The sequence below is a fragment of the Melanerpes formicivorus genome, unplaced genomic scaffold, assembly GCF_026170545.1.
Source record: "Melanerpes formicivorus ecotype bairdi unplaced genomic scaffold, bMelFor1.0.p_v2 SCAF_13, whole genome shotgun sequence".
In the NCBI taxonomy this organism is placed as follows: Eukaryota; Metazoa; Chordata; class Aves; order Piciformes; family Picidae; genus Melanerpes; species Melanerpes formicivorus.
This window is the reverse complement of record NW_027142365.1, coordinates 8,246,044-8,273,726: the sequence shown is the minus strand read 5'-3', so window position 1 is coordinate 8,273,726 and position 27,683 is coordinate 8,246,044. Positions and strand designations below refer to the sequence as shown.

Genomic DNA, 27,683 nt, shown 5'->3' with positions numbered 1-27,683 from the left:
ATCATGGTTTAGTGGTGAACTTGTCAGTGCTGTGTTAACAGTTGGACTCAATGGAGTTGGACTCAATGGTCTTACAGATCTTTTCCAAACTAAATGATTCTATAAGTCTGTAAGTCTATGATTCTATGACTCTAATTGAGATGTCCCACATCCTCTCTGTGGCCTTCAGCTGCCACTCTTGGAGGCTCTGGGTCTCTTGTACCAGATTTATCACCCTATATAGATGCCTTGACCACTCTGGGGTGTCTAAAATGATGGTAATACCTGTGTTTTGTAGCTGTGTTCCACCAAAAGAATCATTAGTCCCCAGATTGTATCTTAAAATCTGTGTTCAGTGAGCTCTCATTTGTATTGTGATAGAACTCTCATCCCACATGTAGGAGTAAAGATGAAGCAAAAACTAAGCAATAATATCAGGATCTGCCCTGATGCTACCAAGTGCATTCTTTGCATGTAAAGAAAAAAACCAAAACCAACACAGGACTAGCTATCCTGTTAGATACCATGAGTATCTTCTTCCATTTGCAGCTGATAACATGTCTTCTTACTGTGTAGTTCTTTTCCTGATGTTTTTTTCCCCTCTTACTCAACTTGTTCCAAAATAACCTTAAGTGAGGTGCTTGGGAGATGACCTACTAGGTCTGGTAGGAGAATTACTCAATGGCTGACCAAAGCTTTAAAAATGACTAAGGCCACCAGGAGGAGACATCCAGCTGTGAGCCATGACAGTCACTGCTACTCTACAATAGCTGTTGCTCCCTTCTGGGAGCAGAATTCCAGACTGGGAGCTGGTTTTGATGCCCAGCACATCTCCAGTCCCACTGACTTTGCCTACAATACAGTTCATATTCCCTGTGTTTGAAGCCTGACTAGGATCAGGACTTCACTGACTGCACTGTCTGGGGGCTTCAGTAATGAAAGGAAAAACCAGAGCTTGCATGTAAGCTCATTGCTGCAGAGCTCTTCATTTCCATAGAGAGCTCTGCTGGTCTGGACAAGATTTCTGGTGCACAAGAGAATTCCTGAAGTTCTGATTTTTGCCCTGTTTACTTTGCCAGTGCTGCATAAGTCACCTGGGTATATATGTTGATGATTCTTCCTTAGCTCTGTATCTCTCTTACCTTCACAGACTATGCTGTCTGATCCTTGCAGGGCAAAATTTGGAGTGGCCTTGCACAATGCTGTCTGGAATGTGTTGTACCTCCTTCCTACACTGGTTTGTTTCACCTCTTCCACTGTCCCAACAGCAGCAAGTTTAGTAGAGAAATCAGAGCCTGTTGCTCAGTCCACCAACTCCACGCACTGATCAGGCTTCCTGCATTGCAGGACAAGCACTTCTCCAAGCTCTGGTTGTCCCAAGCCACCTGATTTGAACCTTTCTTTTGTCTCTCTGGTACACTGTAATTCAGAACACAGCCAGACAAGCCACCAGACCAGTCTTGAACTCTGCAGTCACATGTGAACAACGTGTGTTTCTTCAAGAACATCTCAGCAAGCCTTTCTGCCACAGGCCCTCATTGGATGGGAGTTTGACGCTCTCATGAATCTGGGTTGTTCTATTCTAGTTTTTGGGCACCTATGCTAAGATACCTCGAAAAGAATGAACTTCTTGTGCACTCGTATACAGTGAGTATACATGAGATCTCAGGATCTCAGGTAGTGATAGGACTAGGGGGAATGGAATGAAGCTGGAGGTGGGGAGATTCAGGCTGGAGGTGAGGAGGAGGTTCTTCACCATGAGAGTGGTGAAACCCTGGAATGTGTTGTCCAGGGAGGTGGTCGAGGCCCCGTCCCTGGGGGTGTTTAAGAGCAGGCTGGATGAGGCTCTGGCCAGCCTGATCTAGTGTGGGGTGTCCCTGCCCATGGCAGGGGGGTTGGAACTAGATGATCCTTGTGGTCCCTTCCAACCCTGAATGAAACTATGAAACTAAGATAAGAGACACACAGAGGCTTCAGCGGAACTTTTTTATATGTGTATTTTTTGAACTGGGGCAAGTTCAGATTAATAATACTAGAATATAGCCTTCAAGGCTTTCTGAAGGGAGTTCAGAATAGTAAGAGTGAATAAATGTGACCTGTATGAAGCCAGTTAGCTTCTGCATATACTGTGATGTCAGCTGCTGCGATGGCGTTAACACGGATTCAGCCCTACCTTCAGGAGTTACCCCACACAGTCCCTGGCCAGATTCTGCAATGTATGAATGTTTACTCTTCTATCTGGTGAGAACCTCAAGAGAAAGAGAGAAAAAATCCTTTTTTCTTCCCCCCAGAAAAATATGGGCTAGTTGTAATTCATTCTCTGGCTATTCCAGTTCTTGCTCTTTGAGCTATTCAGCTACTTTTGACCAGTTAGAAAAGAAATACTCACCATCAACACCAGTAAAAACTCCACATTTATTCCTTTTGGGAAGAGGAAGCTGGAAGCATCCCTGTAGCAGCTCCAAGAGCTGGTCTCTCCTTCCCAGCCTCAGGCCATGGCAGGCTGGCGCAAGATACTTGCCTGGCTGCTACAGGGCACTGCTGGAACCACTGATGAGCTACCAAGCTGGGGGAAAGTGATGTGATTGTGTTTGATTTCTGTGCAAAAATGCTGATTTGTAAGTGGTATTTTAATTCCTAGGAAACACAGCAGGTTGGTGTAATCTCCATGGCACTTCTCTGATATTTAATCTAACAATATAATAGCACTCAAGCTATTTAATGCACAGACATGTGTTACTGCAATGGAGAAAACATCATGTACAGCTGGAGGAGAACTTTACTGAGTAAAACTCAGTAAGGCTCTGACTATTTTATTACTTTTTGGCCAGTAATGCATTATTTATAGAAATTATCATACATATTTTGAATTCTACCTTTGAAAGTGAACCAGAGCAGACCAGAAGCACCATGACAACCTACACTTTCTTCTCACACAGATAGACAGGAGGACTGTGGGTTTATTGCATCTGTAATTCATCTGTCCCCCTTTGTAGCCCACAGAGACAGAATAGTGTCACTGCACAACAGGAGAATTTAAATGCAGGGAGAGGACTCCAAACAAGGCATGGGGCAACACATGTGGTACTTCATTGTCCAGAGAAATCACCCTCACCTGCAAGTAATTTTCTTGACCTTTTAGCTGGAAGAACCTGTTATGACTCACACTGTGAGGTTTCCAAGACAGGGCCCTCTGTGGCCTTTATCTAAAGTATGTTTTGTTCAATTAGTCCAGGATGTAATGCTCTGTTCTCATGAATTTTGGAGCTACTCTGATGTGCAGTAAGGCAATCGAGACTTAATTTCATTATTCATCTCAATATGCTCCTGTTGCATTCCGAGAACAGACTATAGGCCCTCCTGTGGCTAATTTAGCACTTGCAAATTCCCCACGTTTCAAGCCCAGTGCTGAATAACCCACTGAAGGGAGCTTGCAGGAACTATGCACAGGTTAAATAAACTTCCTGGGAAGTTGGGTTTTTTTTGGTTTTTATTTAGAAACTTTGTACAGACTTTCCTGTCTCAAAAGTAGCCCACCCTATCCTACTTCTCCCAGACCAGGCTGTACGCCCCAGTTTTTATATATATATATACACACAGATTTTTAAAAGCTGTTTTTGACAAAACCTGAGCAGAGTACCTTGGGGCTGTGGGCCATTGTCTGTCTGGAGCTGCTAGCAGCTGCCTCAGCTGCCATGGAGCATGCATTGAAGTTAGGCAAACACAAGCTAGTTAAGGTAAAATAGTTACCAAGTTCCTATTGCTGTTTTTCCTAGCTAAGCCAAGACTCTGCATTGATAAGAAGCTTGCTCAAAAAGTCATTCTACTCTTTCTACCACAAAGGCAGTAGCTTTTAAGTCTGAAATAAGTATTTAAGGGCAGTAAAAGTGAAGACTACAATTAAATTTGCAAGATGCTATCTTTCCTAAAGCAAATGATGGAAGAGTTTCAGAACTGCTTAGCTGTGCTTACTCACTTGTTTGCACCCTCCAGGATGTTTCAGACATTAGTAATCACTGCTGCAGATAACCAAGTCACAACAGAATCTGCTCCTTCCATATTTTGTTTGAAATGATGAATTTCGACGTCTTCCAAGGCAATGAGAAGATTCTGTGCCTTATGTCACATAACCATAACATACACTTGTGCTCCTTTCTTGGTACAATTGCAAGACTGCTGTTCTTTTTCTTTCTGCGTAGCTCAGGCTGGAAGCCCCTCTGCAAGCTCATCTCTCCAAGATCAGTTTATGATTAATGTTTTTTTTAAACCACTGAGTATGCATGACTGAGTATTTGTTATGCAACCATAACAACTGTCCTTTTCAAGACAGATTCTTGCATAATGTGAACACAAAGAATCCAAAGCACACATGACTTGATCGTAAAACTTTAATAGTAAAAAAAGTGTAAAACCAAACACACTGCTGAAAACTTATCAGTAAGCATGAGAATTTAAGTGTTCAAATTCAGAATAGTGCAAATTTTCTTCATTCCTTTCCCTACCTCTTCCAAACTTAAATCACTTTGGTTAAGACACTCAGAAGTATTGGCAAAAAATGAACTTTTGACTTACATTTTTGGCTGCATTTTTTTTTTTTCCTAACACAGACAGATTGAGTTTCAGTCTCTACAAATAAATCTTAAATACTTCTCCATTGATCAAATACCCTTGGAGACCGCTGTCCTCTTTACATATATCTGGTTTTACAACATTTTGAAATTGATCTCAAGATGGTTACAAAAGTGTCTCCCCAGCAGGTAGCATGCTTCTTAGAACAGCTGAGTCGATCCAGTCCTGATCTGAGGACCTAATTCCTTCAAGTCATCCTATTAAATGTTGATTATTTAAGTTTTAAACATTTGAGGAAGGATCTTACATCAATTAAATTATGCTCAATTTACACCAAAGCAAGACTAGAATCGGGCTCTGCTCTGTAATATGGACTAAAATTTCCCTGCTGGAAACAAAAGGAAAAAAAGCACAAGCAGCAGTTATAGCATTCCCTTAAAAGACTGAAAACAGCCAGAACACTGCTACCTGGCCTCAACGTCTTTTTTGATGGGTCAGTCATTTAACTGATGCCTCTAACTATATCTGAAGCCATGTAAGACTGGAAATGAACACACACACACAAAACTTTGCATAATACAAAAAAGGCAAATGCATAAAAGTTTACAAGTACACCATAACCACAAAACTGGAGTATTTCTAGAAATTTGGGTTCAATGGAAGATACAACAAAACTAACTTTACTAGTTAAATAAATTATTGCTCCATTTGACTCCATGCAGCATTGAAATGAACTCAGAACCCTTCTCTCTTTAATCTCTCATAAGAAATGATTGATATTGAAGAGAACATGAGGCTCAGATTTACTGTACATTGCACTTCAACTTCAAGACCTAATACTTGCTATTTAGGTCTCCTGTGGTCTAAGCTATCAAATGAATATGTTGTGCTCACCAGAACTAAGTATTAAGAAACACCAAATGTTTAATATAGTGACATAAGCACTTTTTAAAGAAGGCAATCACAGATTGCAAGGTCTATAGGGTTGTCAAAAACCAAGTAGTGATCTCTTCCAGAACTAAACTGAGAAAACAAGCTGTTTGCTATTCTTCACACAGTTTAAATCACATTTTAGGCCTGCTTCTGTTTCCAAGCAGTTCAGCCAAAACCCTGACTCAAACAAAAACAAGATCAAGGAAACCTCTAGGAGGAAACTACAGATCTAAGGAGTTTGGGCATACACCCAATGGCCTGCAGCACACGTTTTTTCAGTGGCACCAGACATTTAAGATACCGAAGTCCTCCTTCAGTGAGATACTGAAGCGTATGTTTAATATTAAGGAGTACTCACATACACTTGAATTTTTTACTGAACTGGGGCCAGAACTTGATTCTTGCAAAGGTAACCTCAAGCTTCAGAAGTAATGACATTTCCAGACAGGATTTTCTGATAAATCTCACATTTGAGTAAGATTGTCTCCAGTGTTCACCCATCCTGCTGAATTTAAGAATTCCAAACTACGTGACTTCCAACCTTTTGTCCCTTCAGCTCTCTTCACCATCAGAGAAACTTAATGCAGCATTACAAGTAAGGGCATGATTCCTTCATAAGACTCCTAAAAGCATTAGTGCAATGCCTTTTAATCTGTTTAGACCACTCTTGTTTTTAAATAACCCTATTTTTAAAAGATTTGGATAAATACTATTCCTATTAAACCATACTTCATCATTGTTAAGCACCATCGATCTACTTCCTTTGGGCACTGATACAAGATCTTGTAATTAAATTTCAGTTTCAAGGCTTTAAAACACAGCAGCTGCTTCAATAACTTACGCTGGAACCTAATACTTGGAAAACTGCCACTTAGCCTGAACAATTGTATGCGACTTGGTGTTAAACTCTTTCTGAGAACAGCCATACGCAAATGCTTATGTAGTAAATCAGGGTAAGATTTCAAGATAAGCAGTTAATTTCACTTGGCTATTCTAAGAGTGGATTAATATTCTTTTTTTCCCCCCCCACAAGTCATTTGTGCAGTGAGCCCACAGAGAGATTATTTTTTGTTTTCCTAAATAATCTTCAATTTAAAACAGGAGCACATCTTCGCAATGTGGCTTTCACACTGGCACTGAGTTGTCTTCCTTATAGGATTAGTCGTTGTGTGGCTTCTCTGGAATACCCTATGGACAAAAAACAAAACATCAAACATGTTACATTTTAAATGCCAGCTGGTAAGTGACTAGGTTATGCACCATTTTCAACAATTAAATAGTCAGACTTAAGTTAGGCTGGCAATGACCTAGCAGAAATGGCTTACAGTTTAACAACGATGTGCTCCTTAACTGTGGACAAAAAAAGTACTACTAGGGGTCTGTGTTGCCTTAATTAGTGCATCTGAGAAACTCATTACCAACTGCACTGATTTTTGTAAGACTTTGCTACCTTTCCTCCCTATCTCAGTTTAGCTCTTAGCAGAAGGTACACAGAACTTCAGTTAATGGGCATTCGTTCAGTTTTTTAATAGCCCTCTTTCAAACTGTCTTAAAGCTTAAGTTGCACACCTGGACAATTAAGATTCAGGAATGACTGATGCAGAAGCAGCATTCTAGTTCCAGTCTTATTTAGGCTGTTGCTAGAGCTAAATAGAGAGACTACTGAAATACTAAGACACTTCCCACTCTACAGGCAATACAGGTTGTACACTTCAACTCTTGGGAAGATGTCTATTTAACTCTGTCAGTTTGTGAGTCATGCCCTTAAAGGCATAGTTTGTTCTTGAACTAACAACAATGGAAGACACTTGGATTGTTAAAGGAAATGCTAATTATGCTGTAATTACCATAGCCAGTTGGCGTCCTATGTTTCCTACAGTCACACCTCCTGAGAAAAATATACATGGAAGCCAAGAACGGATGTAAAGAAAATCTGGGGATGTATACCTAGGAAACACAAGGAAGTAAGTTAGAGGCAAGTTGTCATCATCTTCCATACTGTTAACAAGATGCTATAGATTTCCCTCCCTGCCTCCCCTCCCCCCAATAAAAAAAAAAAAAGAACAAAACCAAATCACCCCAGTAACACAGAAGAAAAAACAGGGAGACCAAATTAACTCTGTTAACTTAAAAAGCTTCTAAACCCAAATGTCCTAACCAGCAAAGTCTACAAGTTCTCACACTTGAGAGGCAGTTCACCAAGCCAACAGAAGTTCAGTTTGCTGAGCTGCTACCATTTCAACATACATCCCAATTTGCCTGCTCCCCATCCTCCATCCCCAGCTCCCAGTCTGATCAATTGGAACACTGGACAGTTAGCTGCCTTAGACAAGGTCTCATTAGAAGAACATGCAGAACGTTAGTAATTAACTTTCAGCACATGTGCTCTCCTGTTTTTAGTAAAGACATCAGTATTTATAAAGCATAACTTACTGATAAACACCATTATATACAAGAAACTGAGTTATTAGAGTTGCTACAAAGGCTATTGTAATTCCAAGTCCGAGACCACTTCTTGAACGATCGAATGTCCACCAGAGACCCAGTGACAGGGCTGCTAGAGTCAGGGACAGCTGGACGTTGTTTGCAAAATCTAGTTTCTGGAAGAAGATGTTAAGGACAATCCTTTTCAGTCTGCAGATATCCTGCTGCTGAAACTGAACAAGGAAGAACTCCAACTGAAAATGAACATGATTCTGTGTCTGAGTACAGTATGCAAATCATCTGACTTTCAGACTTGCCAAGAAACTCGTGCTTTTTGAATGTGAGAGCAAAGGCAACATCAAGTTTTGTCACGCTGTGCATTTCAAGATATATTGCACTGTAATGTATTTAACAACACAAAGAACAATTCAGTATACCTGACTATTCAGTTGTGTTAACCATTAGGTGCAGACAACATACAGTTTAAAACAACATAAATTACACTGCTATGCTTGCACCTAAACCAGACATATTCCTCTATTCCTCCCTCCTTCCAGAACCACCCCCAATTACTTCTAAGTGACTGTGTTCTCTTAAAGTAACTACTGCAGTGTACTGCAGGTGTCACAGGAGTTTGTCTCTGCCAGTAGCACCATCCTTACCTTTGTAATTCTCCCAAATGTGAGTAGGAGAGACTGTTTCATGACAAGGGACCAAGCACATCGAGCAACAATGTAAACTAGTTCAAGGATACAGCACTGGCATGGTTAATGCCAACGAAAACTGCTATGCATCGCATCACGCTGGCCCACTCTCTCTTGAACTTGTGTGGTTCCCCAAGGTGGCTGTCAATGCAGGGATACAGCAGGCCAACTACAGCTGCAAGAGAAGGAACATTACTTCTATGTTACCAACTATTAGTTTGGCAAGTAAGTGCTTGACAAAGCAGGGAGGTTCTTATCAAACTACTGAAAGCCTGATGAAGAGAAAACAATTATTATCCCCCTACTTCAGAAAGAACTCCACTTAAGCAATATTCTGTTTGAACTCTAAAAACTATTGCCATGTTAAGGTATCTGACTTCAAGCTTCTTTTCTCCCACAGCAGGTATTTGTTTTGCACCCATAAAGCAAAATGAAAGCTTAAATAAAGAGAGGAATGAAGTATGGATTCGCTGTTCATATGCTGGGCTGAGAGTTTCACAAACTTGACTCATTAGTTGTGAATCAGGCCCTGAATTAAGTATTTTCCTGGACTCAAAAGTTTATTGGCAGAGCTGCTTTCTCTCCTTCTGCTGGGCTGTCAGCCTATGATGTCAGCCAAGTCAGATGAATTTTGATACCAAATAGAAGCAGAGCTGAACTTAGAGAAGCACCTGTCATCAATCATATTTAGGCATCAGGGAAAAAAAATAACTACACATATTATTCACCAAAGTTTTTATCCTCATACAGCATTTCCTCAGCCTTACCAGACTGCAAATTGGCTGCAGAAGGAAAATACTGGCTGGTGTTAGCTGAGCTGCTAGCACAAACACTGTATGAGTTTTGTTCTTCTAAGCCTTGCTACTCCATGTGTCATTATCAACTGTAAGGTTAGACATTCTGCAGGGGGTAGTATCTGTGTTTGTTTCCTTACCTACCCTCTTTTCTCCTCCTGAAACTCCTAAGAGGAATAACTTCTATATTAAGAAGGCTACAAGATGTGATCTGGTACAGAAACAGCCTCACTATCCTAATGCCAGCTACTGGGACTTTTACTTTGCAGTAACAGCCAAACACCAAAGTTTAACCCAGCTGTGACAGGGCTATGAGAACTCTCATGGGAGCATATATTGTGGCAATCCTTTTACTACACAGTTTATCAAACTTAGGGTTTATTATTCATACTCCCCTACTATGAAATAACAAGACATGACAACATCACTGTATTAAGAACATGTGGAAGAGTTGTTTAAAGTACCATGCCAGTTAAAAAGATTTCAGTGAATTTGTTTTCTACGATGTAATAAATTTTCAAACTCCCAACCCTTCACCAAGGCCTTATCTTGTTTTGATAAGGATGGAACAGGGTTTTGCTTCTAATACAGCAGGTGAATGCCGGCTGCTGGGCCAACCGCACCGCAGACCCTGTTTTAAGGGGTATTTTGCGCTGCAGCTCTGGAGGCGGGCGGGCAGGTAAGGGCCAGCAGGAGCGATCGGACAGCGGGAGGGCCGAGACTGACGGAGATTGGCAGGAGCGGGGGGACAGCGGGAAGGTCAGCAGAAGCTGGAGAACAGGTGCTGGCAGGAGAAGGCGGCGCACAGGAGCAGACAGCGGACAGGAGACAGTAAAGCGGGCAATGGACAGAAAGAAGTTAATAAAGCACATCGACAGGAGTGGGCAGCGGATGTGCCACAGCTGACAAGGATGGGAAGACAGTTACGGACCAGGGCTTGACGAGACCAAGATAGAGACGGCTGCACGCGCCGCACGTGACTTCCTTGTTTTCGGCCCAGCCCGTGGCCAGTTCGCGCCGGCAGCCAATGGCGAACGCCGCCCGCCTCTCACCAGTTCACCGACAGCCAATGATAGGCGGGGGGGCGGAGACAGGTGGCGGCGCCGCACGACACAGCCCGCCCCTACCGCGCCCACCCGTGCCCCACCGGGGGCGGAGGGGAAGGGGCGAGCGGGGAAACCTAGCGCTGAGTTCACGCTGTCACCGGAGAAATACGGCGGCAGTGTCTCTGCGCGCTAGCCTCCGCGCCACGGCTCTGGGGCTGCTCACGGGCGCTTCCAGGCCGCATCGAGCTGCGGGAAAAACAGGCTTCACCCACACTCGGAGCGGACTGGCTCAAAAAGCGGCCTCCGGGCACACGCGAAATGCGCAGCTGGCTCCTGCACGTGGGTTAAGCTGGGGCGGGCACAAGTCCTTCCAAAGGCGAGAGCTCACATCCCTCGCTGCATGATGGAAGGGCACGGGTCACAAATCACAAATCCTGCCCCACCACCTCTCCTGGGGAAAAAAAACCACCAGATCACTCGCAGAGGTCAAGAACTCACCAGCGGCTGTCCCGCAGCACGGGGGCACCCACCAGGCGGAGGAGAAGAGAGTGGAAATAACCTCGTCAGGGAACAGAGTCACATTTCTCTGGATCTGCAGCAAGTTCAGCACCAGGGCCATGAAAGCGCCGACGACGAAGAGGACCACACTCCTCTGCACTAGGTGTTGACTCAAGTTTAAGGTGCTGCTGCTGCTCCTGCTCCTGCTGGTGCTGCTGGCACTGGAGGTGCTGGGGTTGCGTGCTCCATGACCCACCAACGACAGGGACGGGCTGGAGACCGAGGAGCTCAGCATCTCGCCCACCTTGGCGGCCAGCCCAGCCGCCGTGTCCCCCAGCTGGGTTTTGTGTCTTCCCCTGGCAGCGCAGGCACAGCTCCAGGCGCAGTTCTCCAGTCTGGGCATTGGCTCCACCAGAGTCCTGAAACACACATACAGGGACAGGCTGTAAAAACCTCACCAGCAGGACCCCTTTCACAGCCACACACACACTGCCTTCTCCACTACCATCACTTCAGGGACACTGGGCGAACAGCTCACAGCCCGGCGGGCCGGGAGCACGGCAGAACCCTGGTACCCCCAGGTGACCCGACCCACTTGAGTATGACAGGGCCAGAGGCCGCGCTGCTCCGACTAGGCGGCTGTGGGATCCCCGGCTCCAGTGACCCAAGGGGCTCGGGCCCAGGGGATGACAGAGATAGGGACCCTCTACTCGCGTCTCCTCTCAGACCCGCGCTGCTCCTCACCCTGGAGAACGACGTTCACGTCCCAGCCCTCTGCTCGCTGGACAGCAGGACAGCGGGCCTCTCACCTCAGGGAGCTGCTGCGGCGCTGCGGCTCTGCCGCCTCCCTCCCGGCTCCCCACCGCCGGCCCTGTGCTCCGCGTAAGGTTTATAAGCCCCCAGCCGCGGGTGTCACGTCACCCGCCGCCGACCTACCCGCGGCCGGAGGCAGCGACGATCCCGCCGCTCCGCTCCGCTCAGTTCCGCCGCCCCTCCCCTCGGGCCGGGCCGCGCCGGGCGGGGCGGGGCCGGGCTCGAGCGCCGAGCGCGGGAGCCGCCGCGCCAGCCCCGGCGCCCGAGTCCAGTCGGGTGAGGCAGCGCAGCCAATCGCGGCCGGGCGGCTGATATGACGTGCGGGACACACCACCCGCCGGACCCGCGCCCGCCCGCACCGCGGCTGGCAGCGGCAGGGCCGCGCGGCGCCGCTGGCCAATGGCGGGCGGGGCGGCAAGGGAAGGGAAGGGGGCGCGTGCGGTGGCAGTAACAGCCCCGCTAAAGCGGCAGCCCTGAGGGGTGCCCGGGGCCGGCCCACCCTGGGGTGGTGAGGGCGTTGGAGATGGTGGTGATGGTGTCGGAGATGATGATGGTGTCGGTATTGATAGAGGTAGGGGTGACAGTGATAGAGGTGGTATTGGTGATGATGAAGGTGGCGGTGCCATGCACAGTCCAGCCCTGACCTGCTTGCCAACCTGCTTGCCAAACCCACTGTGGAGCGTTGTCCCTTGGGAGATGGCAGTTAGTCATAGGGAAAGTTGAAGGCGTCTTATGTGGCGTCTCCTGAAGATCAAGGGATCGGTGATGCTGGCTGTTGTAATTCTGAAATGATGGTGTCAGGAGATCCCACCAAACCCATGACTGCTTAACAAGATGGTGCCAAACCCAGACACTGCATGAGCCACCAGCCATGGGGTGCCTGGCAGATTCCAAGCTCCTGGCTGACAACCTGAGCAGGTTGAGGCAAAGTCTGGGTCACGGTGTTCCCAATCATCATCAAATACAGCTTCATGCAAGTTCACCCTGTGTGTTCTGCCAGGATCTGGAAAATGGCCTAGAAGAGATGAAGGCTTCTTTATTTAAGAAGCTGACTCTTCAGTACACATTGGAGCCTTGTATGTTCATGGAGTAGGAAAAAATGGATTTCTTATTTATGTGAGGTATGCCTTCTTGATGGTTGGAAAGAATATGGGACCAAATGGCTTCCCAAGCAATGGTACTGAGGATTTAAGAGTAGTTTCTAGCTATGCCCATAACAGAATGGTGGTCCAGAATTCTTGGACCGTCAGTGTTCAGCAATACTTTCGTTTGTATTTCATTGATATATTAAATGTAACAAATACAAATCATGGAATCAAAGATATGGAAAAATGCAGGCCCTCTGCATGTTATAAAGAGTAAAATCCACCTGGGATATGGACACCCCTTCTGAGATCTTGCTGGGATAGGAAGAGTTAGGATAGCTGAGCCTGCAGAGCAATGTGCCTTTGGATGAAATAGCTGACTGTCTGGGTGATGGACAAATTGCTAGTGCAACTGTTGGAAGTGACAGAAGTGCCCAGTATTTTTCTCTTGATACTGATTAGCTTGGGATCAGCCCAGCCCTGTCTCACAGACTTTGCTGCAGGACTTCTGTGTATGTGTCCTCTCTGTGTGGAACTGCAAGCACTCAGTTCCCATTGCTGTTTTATCTCAATAGTTTACTGAAACAGCGTTTGGATTTGGTTTAATATGCTAAAATAATTTGAATTCTGCTGTCAGATTTTTAAAAGAACATATTCATTTCCCTTTTACTTTTTTCCCTGACTCAGTGGACCTGCACTATAACTATTTTCAGAGAAAACAGTCTTCATAATCTTATCAGCATTTTATGAGTTCCTTTCCAGCAAGATTTGATTTGTTCCAAGAAGTCACATGCAGACATAACACTTTCCTTCGTGGTTACTGTGTACGAGTTTTGAATTGACACAAGCAATTTATCTGTATCCCTGGACTGCAAAGCATTACCTTTGGCAGTTCTAAATAAGGGCTAGAACTCATTCCCTGGGATTTGTTTTTTTCCCCTTGTTGAATCACTTTATCAGCAGGACTGTGGATCAGAGATAAAACAAGCCATCTTTGTATGAAATCTCTTTTTTGAGTTGACCTATGGGAGACAAATATAATTCATCCTTGCTTGTGCTACTTTATTTGAAAAGATACCTTTCTGGATTACATTTTTTTTCTCTTCTTTGAGTCTTACCTATATTCTCAGTGTCTGGGCAGAGCCCACATTCTCTTGTGCTGTGTCTGCTAGTTTTCTTTCCTGAAAGAACCTCTTAAGCATTTTTTTTTAATCCTCTGTTTTTCCTTTCCTCATGGGTATGTCTCTTTTGCTGCTTCCTGCAGCATATTTTATTCTGGTTTTGTTCCATATTCATAATATCATGTGGTGATGCCCTTCTTTCTTCTAGGCTTCTTTCACACAGTAGAGATGAACTTCGGAGATGGGAAAACCTGCAGCAGCATCGCTCAAACCAGCTGAATCAATACTGATCTACACAAGCTGAGAAACTGGCCCTAAGCATGTTTTTCCTGAAGTTACCTGCTTGGAATAAATGTGACTTATGTTTGTGTTGCTTTGCAGTCATATTGCTTTACATTTCCTTTTGGAATCCCAAAAAGGCTTAGGCCTCTGCATGCTTTGATTAATGCCTGAAATTTTATGCTTAACAGTTATTTCGGGAAAGAAGTGCTCATGTGTCCTCGTGGCATTAATGACACGGTTATTTTTATCTCTTCCCTTAGCAAAGACAGCAAAATCTGGAAGTACTCAGCATCTCTACTCATTACATACATGAATAATTTCACCTGTTCTTTCATACTTTCTGTGTTAATCTGTGGGTGTCCTGGGCTCTGACAATATGCTTGTCTCACAAAGGCTGTTTCATGGGCCTCTTGTGTGGGAAGCTTAGGATACCTGGATGTTTTATTTTTCTCCCCACTTTAACTACATAAAAAAGGAGCTGGCTGCTGATACAGTCTCAGAAGGCAGTGGTAGAGAATCACAGAGCAAGACCTGTATTGTGCCTAAAGCTGCTTTCCCTCTGCTTCACTGGAGTCTTTTTAGAATTTATTCACCTTCAAGAATTTCTCCTATTGATGGAGAGAATGGAAACCTTTCCAGTCATAAGCTAAGCCTTAATCTCCCATGTCTCCATAAAAGGATTTAGTGACGTGCATTGTTTGATTCCTGGTGCCAACCTTATGTACAAGAGTTCAAAAAAATCTTTTGACATCAGCAGCAGTTTATCAGACTGAGTTCTTTGTGTTGCCAGTGGTCTCCAGTGTAGTTGTGTGAATTCTCAGGAACCTGCAGTGAAGCCTGCAGATCGCATGGTGCCTCCTCAGAGGTACCTTGACAATAAATGGTGTATGGTGAGTTCTGTAGGATAGTTTTGTGAAATTGCTCCATTTCCAGTGCAGGAGCTCATTAAGAGCTAAAAGGAGAAGGACAGGGAGTGATTACATGGTACAATAAGCAGTGTGCAAAACGTACAGAGTCTGAACAAGGCAAACCCTAGCTGGAACACTTCAGACATGTAAAACAAAGGCGTGAAACAAAACATGTTGGTGGTTAGTGTATAATGATGTGAGTCATCCACAGTGAGCAGAACTTCTGGCTGCTTTTACAGGATCTGAGGTTGAGAGACTATAATTGGGGTCTGAGTGTGGAAGTTAAACCTGAAGATATCTGAAGAAAACTCTGCATTTGTGGTGTTAATAGCAATGTAGAGGGCATATGACAAACGCCCATTGAAGTTTTTTTGTTTAGTTCTGGCATTTCTCTGGCTGTTTTTTCTTACCAGAGCAAAACAGAGAGAACAATTACATGTAGGCTGCAGTCTTCAAGTGTCTATAAATCTGACAAACTATCGTATCATTAGCTATTCAGCATCCTCCATGCAGCTGTGGGTCCTGAGTTACTGTCAATGAACCTCTGTCCTGACACAAAGACAGAGTCTTTGCCTCGGTTTCCACTTCATTCATTGCCCGTGTTCTGCATGTTCATTGAAGTCTGAGTTCATTGCATCCATACTTGATATTCAAGACAGTGCCATACTCTGAACTTCCTTATGAAAAACTTAAAAGTTACATTCCCACTGATCTGCCAATGAAATTTGTTTAGAACTATCTTTTGCTTTCCTTGTTACACCAAAACATTCAGCCAGAGTGTTTCAGTAGCTGTCCTTCTTAAAGGCATAGCCTAAAACTGTCACAGCTGGTCCTATCACTGAAAAAAAATTGATGCTTTGATGATGAGAGTAGGCTTGGGTGGCATTATTAAGGCAAGCTGTTTTATCCAGGTGTGGTTAAAAATTGATGGAATTTTGGTCTTGCTGTATTGGCAGTTAGACATTTATTTATATTACTTCCAGACCTCTAAAGAGACCAATTAGACTTGAATTTTCCATCTCTTTTTATTTATACATTGTTTGAGATGGAAAAAGCAGGACACTGTAAGGGGTGGATTTCCTTGAAAATAAAGTTGTTGTCTCTAATGCCTCTGGAAGTGACTAGCTAGTCAATTGTCTTACGAAGGGATGGCCAGTTTCTTATAATAATAGTATTCCAAATTATGATAGTCTAAAGAAAAGATGAATAAAAAGTGGTATCATGTTAAAAAAAAACCCAGAAGGAACATTGTCTTTTATATGCATTTATTTCTTGATGGAAACATCACTTGCTTGAAGAAGAAAATGAGGTACATACCTGTCACTGATCCTTATACAGCATTAAGTTTTGTGAAGGGGGTTTTCCAAGGTGTATGTGCAAGTGTGTCTATGGCTGATGGTAAGCTCAAGTGGTTTTCACTTGTTTGGTGACTTGACACTTGGCATTTCCATAGAAAGGAAATTGCCTCAAGGATTGCAGTGTGAGCTACCTTCACCTTTCTGGCCCTCTTCCCCTGGTGAACGGTCCCAGCACTTTTTGTCCTCTCACAATGGCAACCTCCCCACTTACTGTTGTCACATGTGCCTGAAGAAAATGCTTCTGGAATTCATATGCTAGTTTGTCAAGTTAACCATGAAGCCTTTGCAAAGGAGTTACTCCCCCTCCCTGTATATGCTTAAAGCCCATGGTTTTATCATGATGCAGTAAGAAGACCTGCAGTGACACTGTCCTGTAGCTATACACATTAGAATGAGCAGTTGTACAGGAGAAGAGAGGAAGGAGCTTTACAGCATCCTCATTTCCCAAACTCTTCACTGTATCAGGTAGAAGGAATGTTACCATCTAGGAGAGCCAGCTGCAACCTCAATGTTTGGTGAGAGCCAAGGAATAAATCTTTCTGCTCTGCCCTTTCCTTCCATGCCCTTACCATGGTAGTAACTATAAATAACAGAGCTGTGGCTACCAAGAATAGATTAAGTATCACACACTTCAGTTATATCTGTATGTCTTCATCTCAAACTTTGGCTGAGAGCTCTAGAACTACTGGTGTCATATGGGAAAGACTTTCTTTCCAGAGCATTTCACATGGGATGATTCCACCTGATTCACATTGCTTTGAAAAAGAAGTCCTTTTAAAAAGAAGACAACTATAGTTGTTCTTCCAAGACAATGTTACGACTGCATGAAAGAGGTGAGAGGAGGTGCCTGACTGCTACCAGTGCTTCTTCCAGGCTGCCATCTTGAGGGTATGAACACGTAGAGATCATCTCACATGAAGTGCAAGTGGTATTTTTTTTCCTTCCCATCATGCTGTGGTTATGTATTCAGAGAGCAGCCTTGGTTTTGAACAGGACATTGATTAAAGCTTTCCAGTGTAAAGCTCCCAGGGCAGCCAGGAAGACCAATACAGAGAAAAACACCAGAGAGAACACGTGTAGCTGCACTAGTGCCTGATGTGGTGTGAAAGCATGGCCTTCATGTTGCACCACGATTAGTACTGTGAACATTGCCACTTCTCAAGCAAAATCTTGTTTCCCATTTTGTTAATTACATCTGTACTCTTAAATGCACTTCATTCTACCTAAGTGGTAAGGATTGCTGTAGGTATATCTTCAGATTGCCAAGCTGAACTTTAAAGTTAAAAAGAAATGCAGCATATGGGAAGCCTGCAACTGCCTGTAGCAATCCTTTAGAAACTGATGAAACTAGGTTATGCTGAAAAATGTGTTTACTTAAAGCCAAACCCTTTAGCTTTTACTCATAAAAGAACAGACTTCACTTGTAATAATGAGCTCAGGCCACTTACTTGCATGTGAGCTCAAAGGACCTAATTATGTGCTAAATTATACTAGTTGCACACTAATGTAACTTCTGCTGTCACTGTAATGCAGGATTGGACCTTATAGAACAGCTTCAAATGTGCCCCAGTAAATTTTAGAGATTAGTTTTAAATCAAATGTTAGGTTAGAATTCTGAAAATTTCATCTTGTTAATGCTCTGAGCTGCATGCTACAAGCTTCACTTCCTTGTTCAGGCTTATTTTGTGATGGTGCTTATGTTGAAGGGGGTCAAAACACAAAGGAGAATAATGTGCATGTTTTAGGAGCATGCACTGCACCCACTCAGTTTCCATCAGATAAATGCATTTAGTAGAGGTGCTGAAGTTAGTAGCCTTTGCTTTCAGTTGTCCTTGGAGAGAGCAGGGGAAATGGTACCCCCAGAGAGCTGCTGAGATCCCAGTTTGTCTGCACTGGCCTTGGGAGCTGCCTGTCCCTCTCCTCAGAGTGCACCAAAAGCTTCTGCTTGCTTTATTCTGATCAGAGAGTAACTCTATGTTTCTACCCTGTTATCATATGGAATGGCTTATAGGCTCAGAGCTCATCCACAATTCACTTTTGACATCAGGTCAGGTTTGTTTGTGTATTGCTTCACAAGGTCAGGTGTTCATGGCATCTGTAAAGATGAGATTGATGCCTTTGCATCTATTGCAAAAAGGTCTCATGGCAGACAATCATTAACCTCTTGGGTGTTACTAGTTTCTTACGTCTCACGTCTGGCAAGTAAGAAACAAACAGAAGGAATAAAGAATGATAACCCTGTGAGAGGAAACAGAAGCAACAAATATAAAATGCCTCAAGGTATAATGGCATTGTGGCCCTTCTGAGGAGCTAAAAAGTCTCTGCATCCCATCTGAGAAACTATTGGTCTTCTTAACAGCCAACCACAGCACCTATTCAACTGAAAATGTATTTAATTTTCTCACATTCACTGGAGGAATCTCAGCTGGAAAAGTCAGACAGGCATCTATCTCTTACTTCTGAATAAGCAGCATGAAGATGTCAAAGAGAACTTACCCCTATTTTTTTGTCATTTAAGAATCTGCTGGGTTTGCTGCCTTGTGGTTAGCTTGTTGCCCATGTTTGCATGTGGAAATCTTTGTTCTTGCACTGTGTTGTTTCTCTGGAATGCTGTGAGCAATTGTTTTTGTTTGTTCATACTTGGGTGGAACTAACTGTCTAATTGGATAAATATTTGCATACAGAGAAGACAAAAAAAGGCAGGATTCCTGTTGACATAAATGGTCTTTTACAACCAGCCCAGCAATGTAAAGGCTTAAACAAAACTGATGACTGCAAGGCCACTTCTTATGGTCAGACTGTCTGAAGTGGATTTAGTATAAATAACTGTCACATCCATATTTATTTCTAATTACAGATGGACTATGTTTTCTAGTTGGGAGGTCCTGTGATTGCAAGCAGGAAGGGGAAGATTTCCTTGCTGACTGGCTGTAGCTCTCTACAACTACCTGGAAGTAGGTTATAAGTGAGGTGAGTGTTGGTCTGTTCTCCCTAATATCAAGTGATGGAATGAGAAGAAATGCACCAGGGAAGGTTTAGATATTAGGAAAAAGTTCTTTACTGAAAGAGTGGTCACACATTAGAAAGGACTGGTCAGGGAGTCATTGTCCCTGGAGGTGTTAAAAAAAGTGAGTAGATGTGGCAACTCAGGACATGATTTAATGACCATGGTGGTGTTCAGTTGACAGTTGGACTCAATGATCTTACAGGTCTTTCCCAACCAAAATGATTCTATGATCCTATGACTTCATATTGAAAAGTTCCTGACTTCCACTGGGACTTAGCCCTGTTGAAAACCAAGGTATTTATTTACCAGCTTGTCTTTGGACATCAAGAGTGAATTTTCCACAGAGGTAGAGATTTCCTAAGTGAACATTAATAGGTCCAAATGCCTGCAGCTGTTTGGAAAATTGCAAGCTTGTACTGCTCATGGAAAGTGTGTTTGCATATATGATAAATACCTTGTATAAATCTTACCAGGTGAGTATGGCATGTGTTATTAGCTAAGCTACAAAGTATGCTATAAAGAGGCACACACACATGAACAGATTGTAAATGAAGACATATGACTGAAGAGGCTGTTAATGGGCAATTCAGCCTTTTTTTGTACAAAGGTTAATAAAAATAGTTATGACAAGGAAAAATGGAACTGAACTCCACAGTTAAGGTGTTGTGTAGACCTCACCCTACTTCAGCTTCTGTGTAGCTGTAGTTATGAAAGCCTGGAATTTATTGTGGACTTATTTATCCTGCCTAGTCTTGAAACAATTGCTGTGGCTCATAGTGCCATTGCCTCACACATGTCTGGAGGGAACAAGTGTCTGTAGATCTAAGAAAAACCTTTAATTTATGTGTGTTTCACTTTATTAACAGTTACTTGTTTGGAATTCTCATATTTCTTCAAGATTCAACTACTTATTCTTGTCTTCAAAAAATAAAGAGGAGTAATTTACAGTTTCACTTCTACAGGGCAAAGGTCTGATTCTCTTACATTGCCTGTAATCTTTATCATTAGTTGCACTGGATTCACTGATACTAATTGTGGTGCAAAGTATCTCTTTCTGACTGGGTCAAACTTCCCAATCTTTTTAAAGCCTTTTATGACCACAGTGTGGCCATCCACTCTTTCTTATCCTTTATTACAGGTCCCAGCCTTTTGTCTGCCTTTACAGTGTGTGTATTGAAGCTCAGATTGTCTCTGAGCAAGAATTCACTGACCAGGTAGTCAACTCTATCTCTACTCCTGCATAGTTATTCCTGTTGTCAGTCCCTACCACGCACTCACAGGTTTCCCGCTGTAATCATTCTGGGAAGTAGAATGGGGATGTGAGGCAGGTAACACAGATTGCCTTGCTGTTTTCTCCTCTGATCTAATCAGCTTCTCATCCATCCTATGAATGGCCTGGAGAGTGAGAATAAGCAGCTAAAGAAGGACAGAGTCTGCTAAGGTCAGTCATACCATCACCTGGTTTGCCTTTCATGCTTAGAATCCTGGTTGAGTTCAGTTCACCACCAAACCGTTTCACAAGGATGGTGTGGAAGTCTTCTGTGAGTTCACGCCTGTCAGTTGATGGCAAACTGATTATAACTCTTCCTGTTCTTCATGTCTTTGTAAGCTCCTTTGTAGATTCTTGCAAGCTTGTGTTATTTCCCTGAGTCATGTGTAATTGCAATTTATCAAAAAGCATGTACACTTCTGTGTTTCTCCTCGTTACCTTCATTCTGAAAACCTCTTGAACTTTATTTCCTTAGTTACCTTTATCTAGTTGTCAAATCAAGTTACATTTATTTAAAGGTACAGGATAAGTAAGAAAGTGAACACTAGACAAAGCAGCAAGGTTGAATAAATCTTTTATTTTCATTAAGAAAGCAGGCTGAAAATGGTACTGCTTCCCTTCCCCATCTTGATGTTGCTTAACATATTAAATATATATACAGTCTTCCTTGTAATTTTGAGATTAGTACTACCAATCCTATTTCTCTACAGCATTCTCCTGTTTGTTGTGGTAAACAATCTGCAGTAATAGTTAGTGGCACCTAACCCTCATCCTTTGGCAGCCACCTGTGGAAATTAGTTCCTCCTTAAAGTCTTGCCTTTCCTCTGGGTGCAGCATTTAGTGTCACTGGTGGTATGTGTGTGAGTAGCCTGGAACACTTCTCATTCTCCATCAGACCTGTATGCCGCTGTTACTGTGTTTTCTGAGTATGTCTGTCTAGTTTTGCCTGAAGATTTGGACAAAGCTTTCTAACCTGGGTGATGGATGTATTTCATTGCCCCTACTGTGAATGCTTATCTGGGGTGGGCAAGAAGCATTTGTCCTGTTATTTAGTCTTGGGATATTATTGTGCTTTCATGAGGCTGGGGAAGGAATGTATCTGTTTATACTTATACTCCCCTATTTGGATCTGCTAAAGCTGAGTCTTGTCCATTCACAAGAGAGCTTTTATCATGAATGGATTGTCAGCCATTCAGAAATGCCTAGCTGCCCAATGACTTTCCCCATACGTCCAAGTTAAATTTGCACTTGAAATTGGTTAATGTGTTTAAAGTCCACAACCTAATTTGCTGAGGGAGGTCAATAACATTATGCTTTGTGTTAGGAAATGGCCTTTACCAAGAAATACCAATGGGAACAGATAAAAACTGGGGTTGTTCCAAAAGATTCATTCATGAAAAAGTCTGTTGAATGAAAAGGAAATGTACATTTTTTTTCCTGAAGACTTACAATATCTGCTACGAGTGTTTGAGTTGAAATTAATTGTGCATTTTACAGACAATTATTAATTCAACTGATGTTTGAGATAGCAGTGGAATAAACACTGTGAGAATTATTGACGTCTTTAATGTTTGTGTCTGCATAAAGTATCTGGATTCTCCGTAGAAATAAAGCCAGCTGCTGTTTCATGTTGACAGTGAAATATATCCATCAGTGTTTTCCCAGGAAGAGGTCCACTGACTCAGCTGCTCAAGAGGACAAACCCCCAGATTTGATTCTTTATTCCAAACTAACACACAGAAAAAGTCTCTCCTTCCTAGGCCCACAGTCCCATGGAGTAGGGGTCAACACATGACTAAAGAAAATGTGGCAAACTTTAGGATCAACTGTTGACTCAGTGTTGCTAGTGAGCTCCTCTGCTTATAATCACAATTTTTTCTCTCTTTCCCCCTCCACCCCCCAACTGCCTAAGGCATAGATGTTTCAAATGGATTTCCTATTTCCTTTCTTTGTTTAGTCCATGTGATAATGCCACCAGACATTATTTTGTCTCCTGAGAAAACTGAATGGAGAGGATCCAAAGCTGGTTCAAGCTCACTGTTCTCTGCTCTCTTCTTAATCTGTATCAAGTTATGCTGGATGTGGTGCTCCGAGAGACAACTCAGGCTTCTTTATCTGCCTTAGTAGCAGTGTTTTGCTTTCCAAATCAGCGAACAAGAAGCCATGCCTTAAATAAGCCACTTCATTATCTTGTGTTTTGGAAATTTCTGGTTTGTTGTGGTTTTTTGTTTGGCTGTTTGGGTTATTTTGTGTTTTGTTTTGTTGTTCCCCCCCCAAAAAAAAAAATAAAAAAATTGCTTATCACTGATAATAATTTAATAGTTAAAATGTGTGGTTTTCCTTGCATCTCACAAATTGAATGGACAGTTTGTAGTCATTTGTCAACCATTTCAGTGTGGAAATCAATTCTCAGTTATCTACGCATGGCTTGTCTGGGTTGCAGATTAACCAGGCTGAGGATGCAGTGACCTCAGTTTATTTTTCTACGTGGACAGTTTACTTTGGACCAGTAGGCTTTATTGATTCAAGCAGAGTGCTGCATGAACATCTGTCAAATCCATGGCTCCCTCCAGTTCAGCAGTAGTCACGGCTCTGTGAGGGTGCTTCCAATAGCATCTGCAGGCTCTAGCAGCTGCAGGATCAGCTGTCATGGTCAGGCTCCTAAAGGAACACTGGAGAGAGCGAGGCAGAGATGAGGCACTTTTTCACAGCTCTTTACTTTGAATCAAGCTGGACTCGTTTATGCTCTGGGACCAATGGTGGCAACTCCTCAGCTGTTCAAAGCTCAGAAATCAATTTTCTTTGCTTCTTAACACACCAGCACAGGAGAAATGTCCAACCTAAAATTAACTAGTTAGTTACTAGTTAGTTTAATTTAGTTGGTACTAAAGTGGAGTAGACTGAATACACTGTGTAGGCAAGGCTGCTGTTTCCAAAAACTGGTTATGGCTACAGCAAGCTCTAGTTCCACGTGTTTCTCTGCTGGTGGCCTCAGCAAAATGGTTTTTCTTTTCACCTGCAGCAGCAAGTGGGGATTGCTTGACCATAACTTGCATTTATTTTAAATTACTAGAATGTATTGAGTTTCCACCTCAATGCAGATCATTGGTTCAATTTGAAGTGCTGAGCTGTTTAAATAATAAACTCCATACTAAAATAATCTCAGCAAAAAGAATCTAGTTTGGTTTGCTTAATTAAAACAGTAAATAAGTGTTTACCTTGTTATCTTGATCTATCATCGTTGCAAAGGGATTGTGAATAGATGTGATGTATCAGCTTTAACTGTGCTCTTGCAATCTTGTGATCAGTCACACCAGTAATTTATGTTTCTGCTGAAAGCAGGCGAGAAGTAATAAACTCATGTATTGCAGGTCTTTAATTTTCAGGAAGTATCTTCACTAGCAGGGTTGGTTTTAGTTTCAGACTCTTCCAAACACCTGAGCTTCTACAGGAAAGCCAGTGCTCCCAGCACTGGACAGGGGCACTTGATGCCTTGCAGAACTAAGTCCTGGGAACTCAATCACGTATGCATTGAAGTCACTGACCATATTCACAATGACATCAATGTGGCAATTGGAATTCTGGGGTAGCAGGATTATTTCTCCACTGAATTACTTCTCCTGTTTTTTTAGGCTATTTCCCAATTCTGCCACACACATCCAGAAGTTGTTTATTTGACTGTCTGTGCTTCTGGCAGTCTGTATTCCTAGGTGACCTACTTTTGCAAGAATCAAATGCTTATCACAGCAGGAGGGTTTTATTGGTCCTTGCCGGGCTGGTGTGCTGACACCATTGCAGTGAGAGTGCTCACGGTCAATGACAGTGCAAGGCCTGCCTAAGTAAACTCATTTTCCACCAACTCTTCAGAAGCTCCTGTATCAATCACTTACTAGCAGCAAGAACTCAAGAAGATGGGTTCATACAGGCATGTTTACTATTAACTGAAGTGGCAACCTGCCTACCTTGCTAGCGTGGCCAGTGTCATGGTGGAAGAGAGGAGCTGCTGTGTTGAGCACAGTAGTAAAGGAACAAGGACACCTTCCTTTTTTCCTTTTAACCTGATGCTGAATCACATATAACTCATGGTAGTTTCATCTTACTCAGCTTAAAATTTTAAGGGTGTGACAGATCAGCAGAGGTGAGGTGAGATTGGATGGAAGGGGAGGAGTTGCTCTCATTTAGATGTTTTTCCAAAGCACAGTTGATCACGCCTCTAATACCTACTAAGCTGTGTTTTCAGGTAAGCTTAATAACAGGTTGCTAGAGTGCTTAGTTTGTTCAATCTATTCAGTAATTAGAGACAGGAATGAAGCCATAAAGTTGAGTGTGGGGTGATATCTTAATGGACAGTGATTTGGCTCCAAGTACAGCTCTGCACAGCTTTCTCATCTACAGCTGCCTCTTGGGTGGAACAGGGCAGTCATCAAATATGTGTCAGCTGAGGACAAGAAATTCAGGTGGCCATAAATAAGATCATTTCAGCCATTCAGGTTGAGGAAAACAGAACTAGAAATACTCAAGCTGGATTCATTCTCTTTTAGTCTCAGAGTGCTGAGAACTGTGTTTTGATTCAATATTAAAGCTGATACCTCCAGCAGTATTCACATGCTGAGGCAATGTTTTTAATGACTCAGAGAAAGAAGCTGTCAACTGAATCACCAATATCCAAACCTGAAGAACCTAAATGCTTTTGGGAAATATGAATATAACTAAGCATAGTTTTGTTCTTTTCATTAGGCATGAAAGAAGCAGAGATAATGAGACTCCATTTACATAGCAGTACAAAAAAAGCCTTGCTTTAGTTTTCTACTGCAGAATCTGAAATCTGCAGCCTGCAACAGCATGTTGTTTACAAGGATTTAGAAAGGGATAAAACAAATAACTACAAGAAATGTATACATAAAAGAGCTACTAAATATGAAGACAGCATTTCTGCTCATGAAGTTCCTAAACCAGAAGTTGCTAGAAGCTAGGAAAATATCCTGGAGGGCAAACCATGTGAGCTTGTGCTGTTCTTAGCCCATTGGCCATTGACAGATACTGGGCTATCTAGAGCTCTGATTTGATCTTGGATGGCTCTCTTGTACACCTAGTGTATTGCTTATCTTCTCTGAACACCACAAACAGTTGCATTGGATTAGAAGAACAAACAGTGGGTGTCCCAGACTGTCCCCAAAATGCATATTAAAACATTTCTACGTAAACATTGTATGAGGACATGACTAATGTGAGAATCATAGTGTCACAGAGTCATAGAATGGTTTAGGTTGGAAGGGACCTTAAGGATCATCTAGTTCCAACTCCCCTGTCATGGGCAGCCCATGTGTTAACCCCAGTGCTGTTGCCACATGCCCTTGTAAAATGTCCCTCTCCAGCTTTCCTGTAGGCCGCTTCTGAGTACTGATAGGCTGCTGTAATATCTCAGATTCTTCTGCAGGGTGATCAGCCCCAACAGCCTGTCTTCATAGGAGAGGTGTTCCATCCCTCTGATCATTTCTCTGACCCTCCTCTGGAGTCACTGCAACAGGTTCATGTCCTTCTTGTACTGGGGATCCCAGAGTTGGACACGGTACTACAGGTGAGGTCTCATGAGAGTGCAGCAGAGAAGAATCACCTCTTTGGTCCTGCTGGTCACACTTTTGGTGCAGCCCAGGACACAACTGGCTTCCTGGGCTGCAAGTACACATTGCTGGGTCATGCTGCAACATTAACTAACAGACCCAAGGCCTTCTCCAGAGGGCTGCTGTTAGTCCACTCATCTCTCAGTGTGTACTTGTACATGGGATTGTCCTGTCCCATGTGCAGGACCTTGTACCTGGCCTTGTTGAACTTGATGAGGGCTCACAGAAAACAGAGAAGAGCAGAGCATGGAAATTCAAGGAAAGGCAGAAATGGTTAGTGATAGAAAATAGGTATTTCCCAAGATCTAGAATGTAGTAAGAAAGTTCCCCAGGGATGACTGCCATTTAGTTTCAAAAGTAGACTGAGTAGGAGGTTGGAAAATGCTGCAAAAGAAATGCTCTCACATTTTCAGCTGTTGACCTACTAACATTTTCTTTACCACAAGTAGAAGAACTGCTTTTGCAAATGGTTTGCTTTTTTGTAACAGCAGAAATAATTCTGCTCAGGTGTTCACTCTGTTTTCCAAGCAGAGATATGTCAGTTGTAGGGATTACCTAATATTTGCCTGCTTAAATGCTGGCATTAACTGCTGGCAAAAGGAAAACACCTTTTTTTGTGTCTATGTAGGCTACTTTCATAGTATCATAGTATCATTCAGGGTTGGAAGGGACCACATTGAGAGTAACTATGGAGGTGTAAAACAGGTACAGAGATTCCAGAAAGAAAGACCCTGAGACCTCTATCATAAACTCAAGCTCTGTGCTTATGCTTGTGTTAATCTGGCATAGATGCCATTACACTGATCTAATTTTAAAGAAGTTTATTGGAAATTTAAGTATTGGATGTACTAGACAGATGTGTTGTATCCTCTGCCATACCAGGTGAATATTGCTATCTTAATTCTGGTGAAATCAGACAAGTCTCCAGTGGATGAAGATAGGGAAATAAGAGCTGGGTCCAGAGGTTATCACCCCCAAGTTATAAAACTCACCAAGAAAGATGTTCCATTGGCTTGCCACTTCAAAGTAGCATCTTTTACCATCTCAGTGGCAGCAAGCTCATTTACCTCTCCTTCCAGTTGATGATTTTGTCCAGAAGAATAACAATCCAGGCAAGCTTTCCCTTTGTCTGGTGTGCATATACATGACTAGAGGACTGCAGTCATACTGCAGGTGCTAAGTTTAGATATAGATGCACAGAAAATAGGGAAGATCATAGCTGAACTCTGCTAAAATGCTAATCTGAAACTGGCCTCCTGCTAATCTTTTTA

The 27,683-nt window shown here is 42.9% G+C and overlaps 1 protein-coding gene and 1 long non-coding RNA gene across 4 annotated transcripts; one reads left to right on the top strand and one right to left on the bottom strand.

Moving 5' to 3' along the window:
* Window positions 1-4,349: 4,349 nt before the first annotated feature.
* Window positions 4,350-11,933, bottom strand: INSIG1 (insulin induced gene 1). Of its 3 annotated transcripts, none has more exons than XM_068145998.1 (6): window positions 11,884-11,933; window positions 10,948-11,366; window positions 8,660-8,784; window positions 7,915-8,081; window positions 7,329-7,428; window positions 4,350-6,669 (listed from the first exon to the last, which is right to left on the bottom strand). In XM_068145998.1, exons 2-6 carry the CDS (start codon window positions 11,348-11,350, stop codon window positions 6,640-6,642), a joined length of 825 nt encoding a protein of 274 aa, XP_068002099.1. In that variant the 5' UTR covers window positions 11,351-11,366; window positions 11,884-11,933; the 3' UTR covers window positions 4,350-6,639. The 3 variants fall into 3 exon arrangements, with proteins under 3 accessions (XP_068002099.1, XP_068002098.1, XP_068002100.1); XM_068145997.1 differs by lacking the exon at window positions 11,884-11,933 and adding an exon at window positions 11,692-11,876; XM_068145999.1 differs by lacking the exon at window positions 11,884-11,933 and adding an exon at window positions 11,757-11,876.
* Window positions 11,934-12,090: 157 nt separating this feature from the next.
* LOC137445029 (uncharacterized) lies at window positions 12,091-14,342 on the top strand. The gene is made up of 2 exons (XR_010988315.1): window positions 12,091-12,881; window positions 14,175-14,342. It is a non-coding gene; the product is annotated as an uncharacterized lncRNA (long non-coding RNA).
* The last annotated feature ends 13,341 nt before the right edge of the window (window positions 14,343-27,683 follow it).

Coding starts and splice junctions, on each gene's coding strand:
- INSIG1 (XM_068145998.1), bottom strand. CDS start 11,350: ATGCCCAGACTGGAGAACTGCGCCTGGAGCTGTGCCTGCGCTGCCAGG. Junction 8,785..10,947: donor GTGCTGCGGGACAGCCGCTG/GTGAGTTCTTGA, acceptor CTTCTCTTGCAG/CTGTAGTTGGCCTGCTGTAT. Junction 6,670..7,328: donor TAGGACGCCAACTGGCTATG/GTAATTACAGCA, acceptor TTTTGTCCATAG/GGTATTCCAGAGAAGCCACA.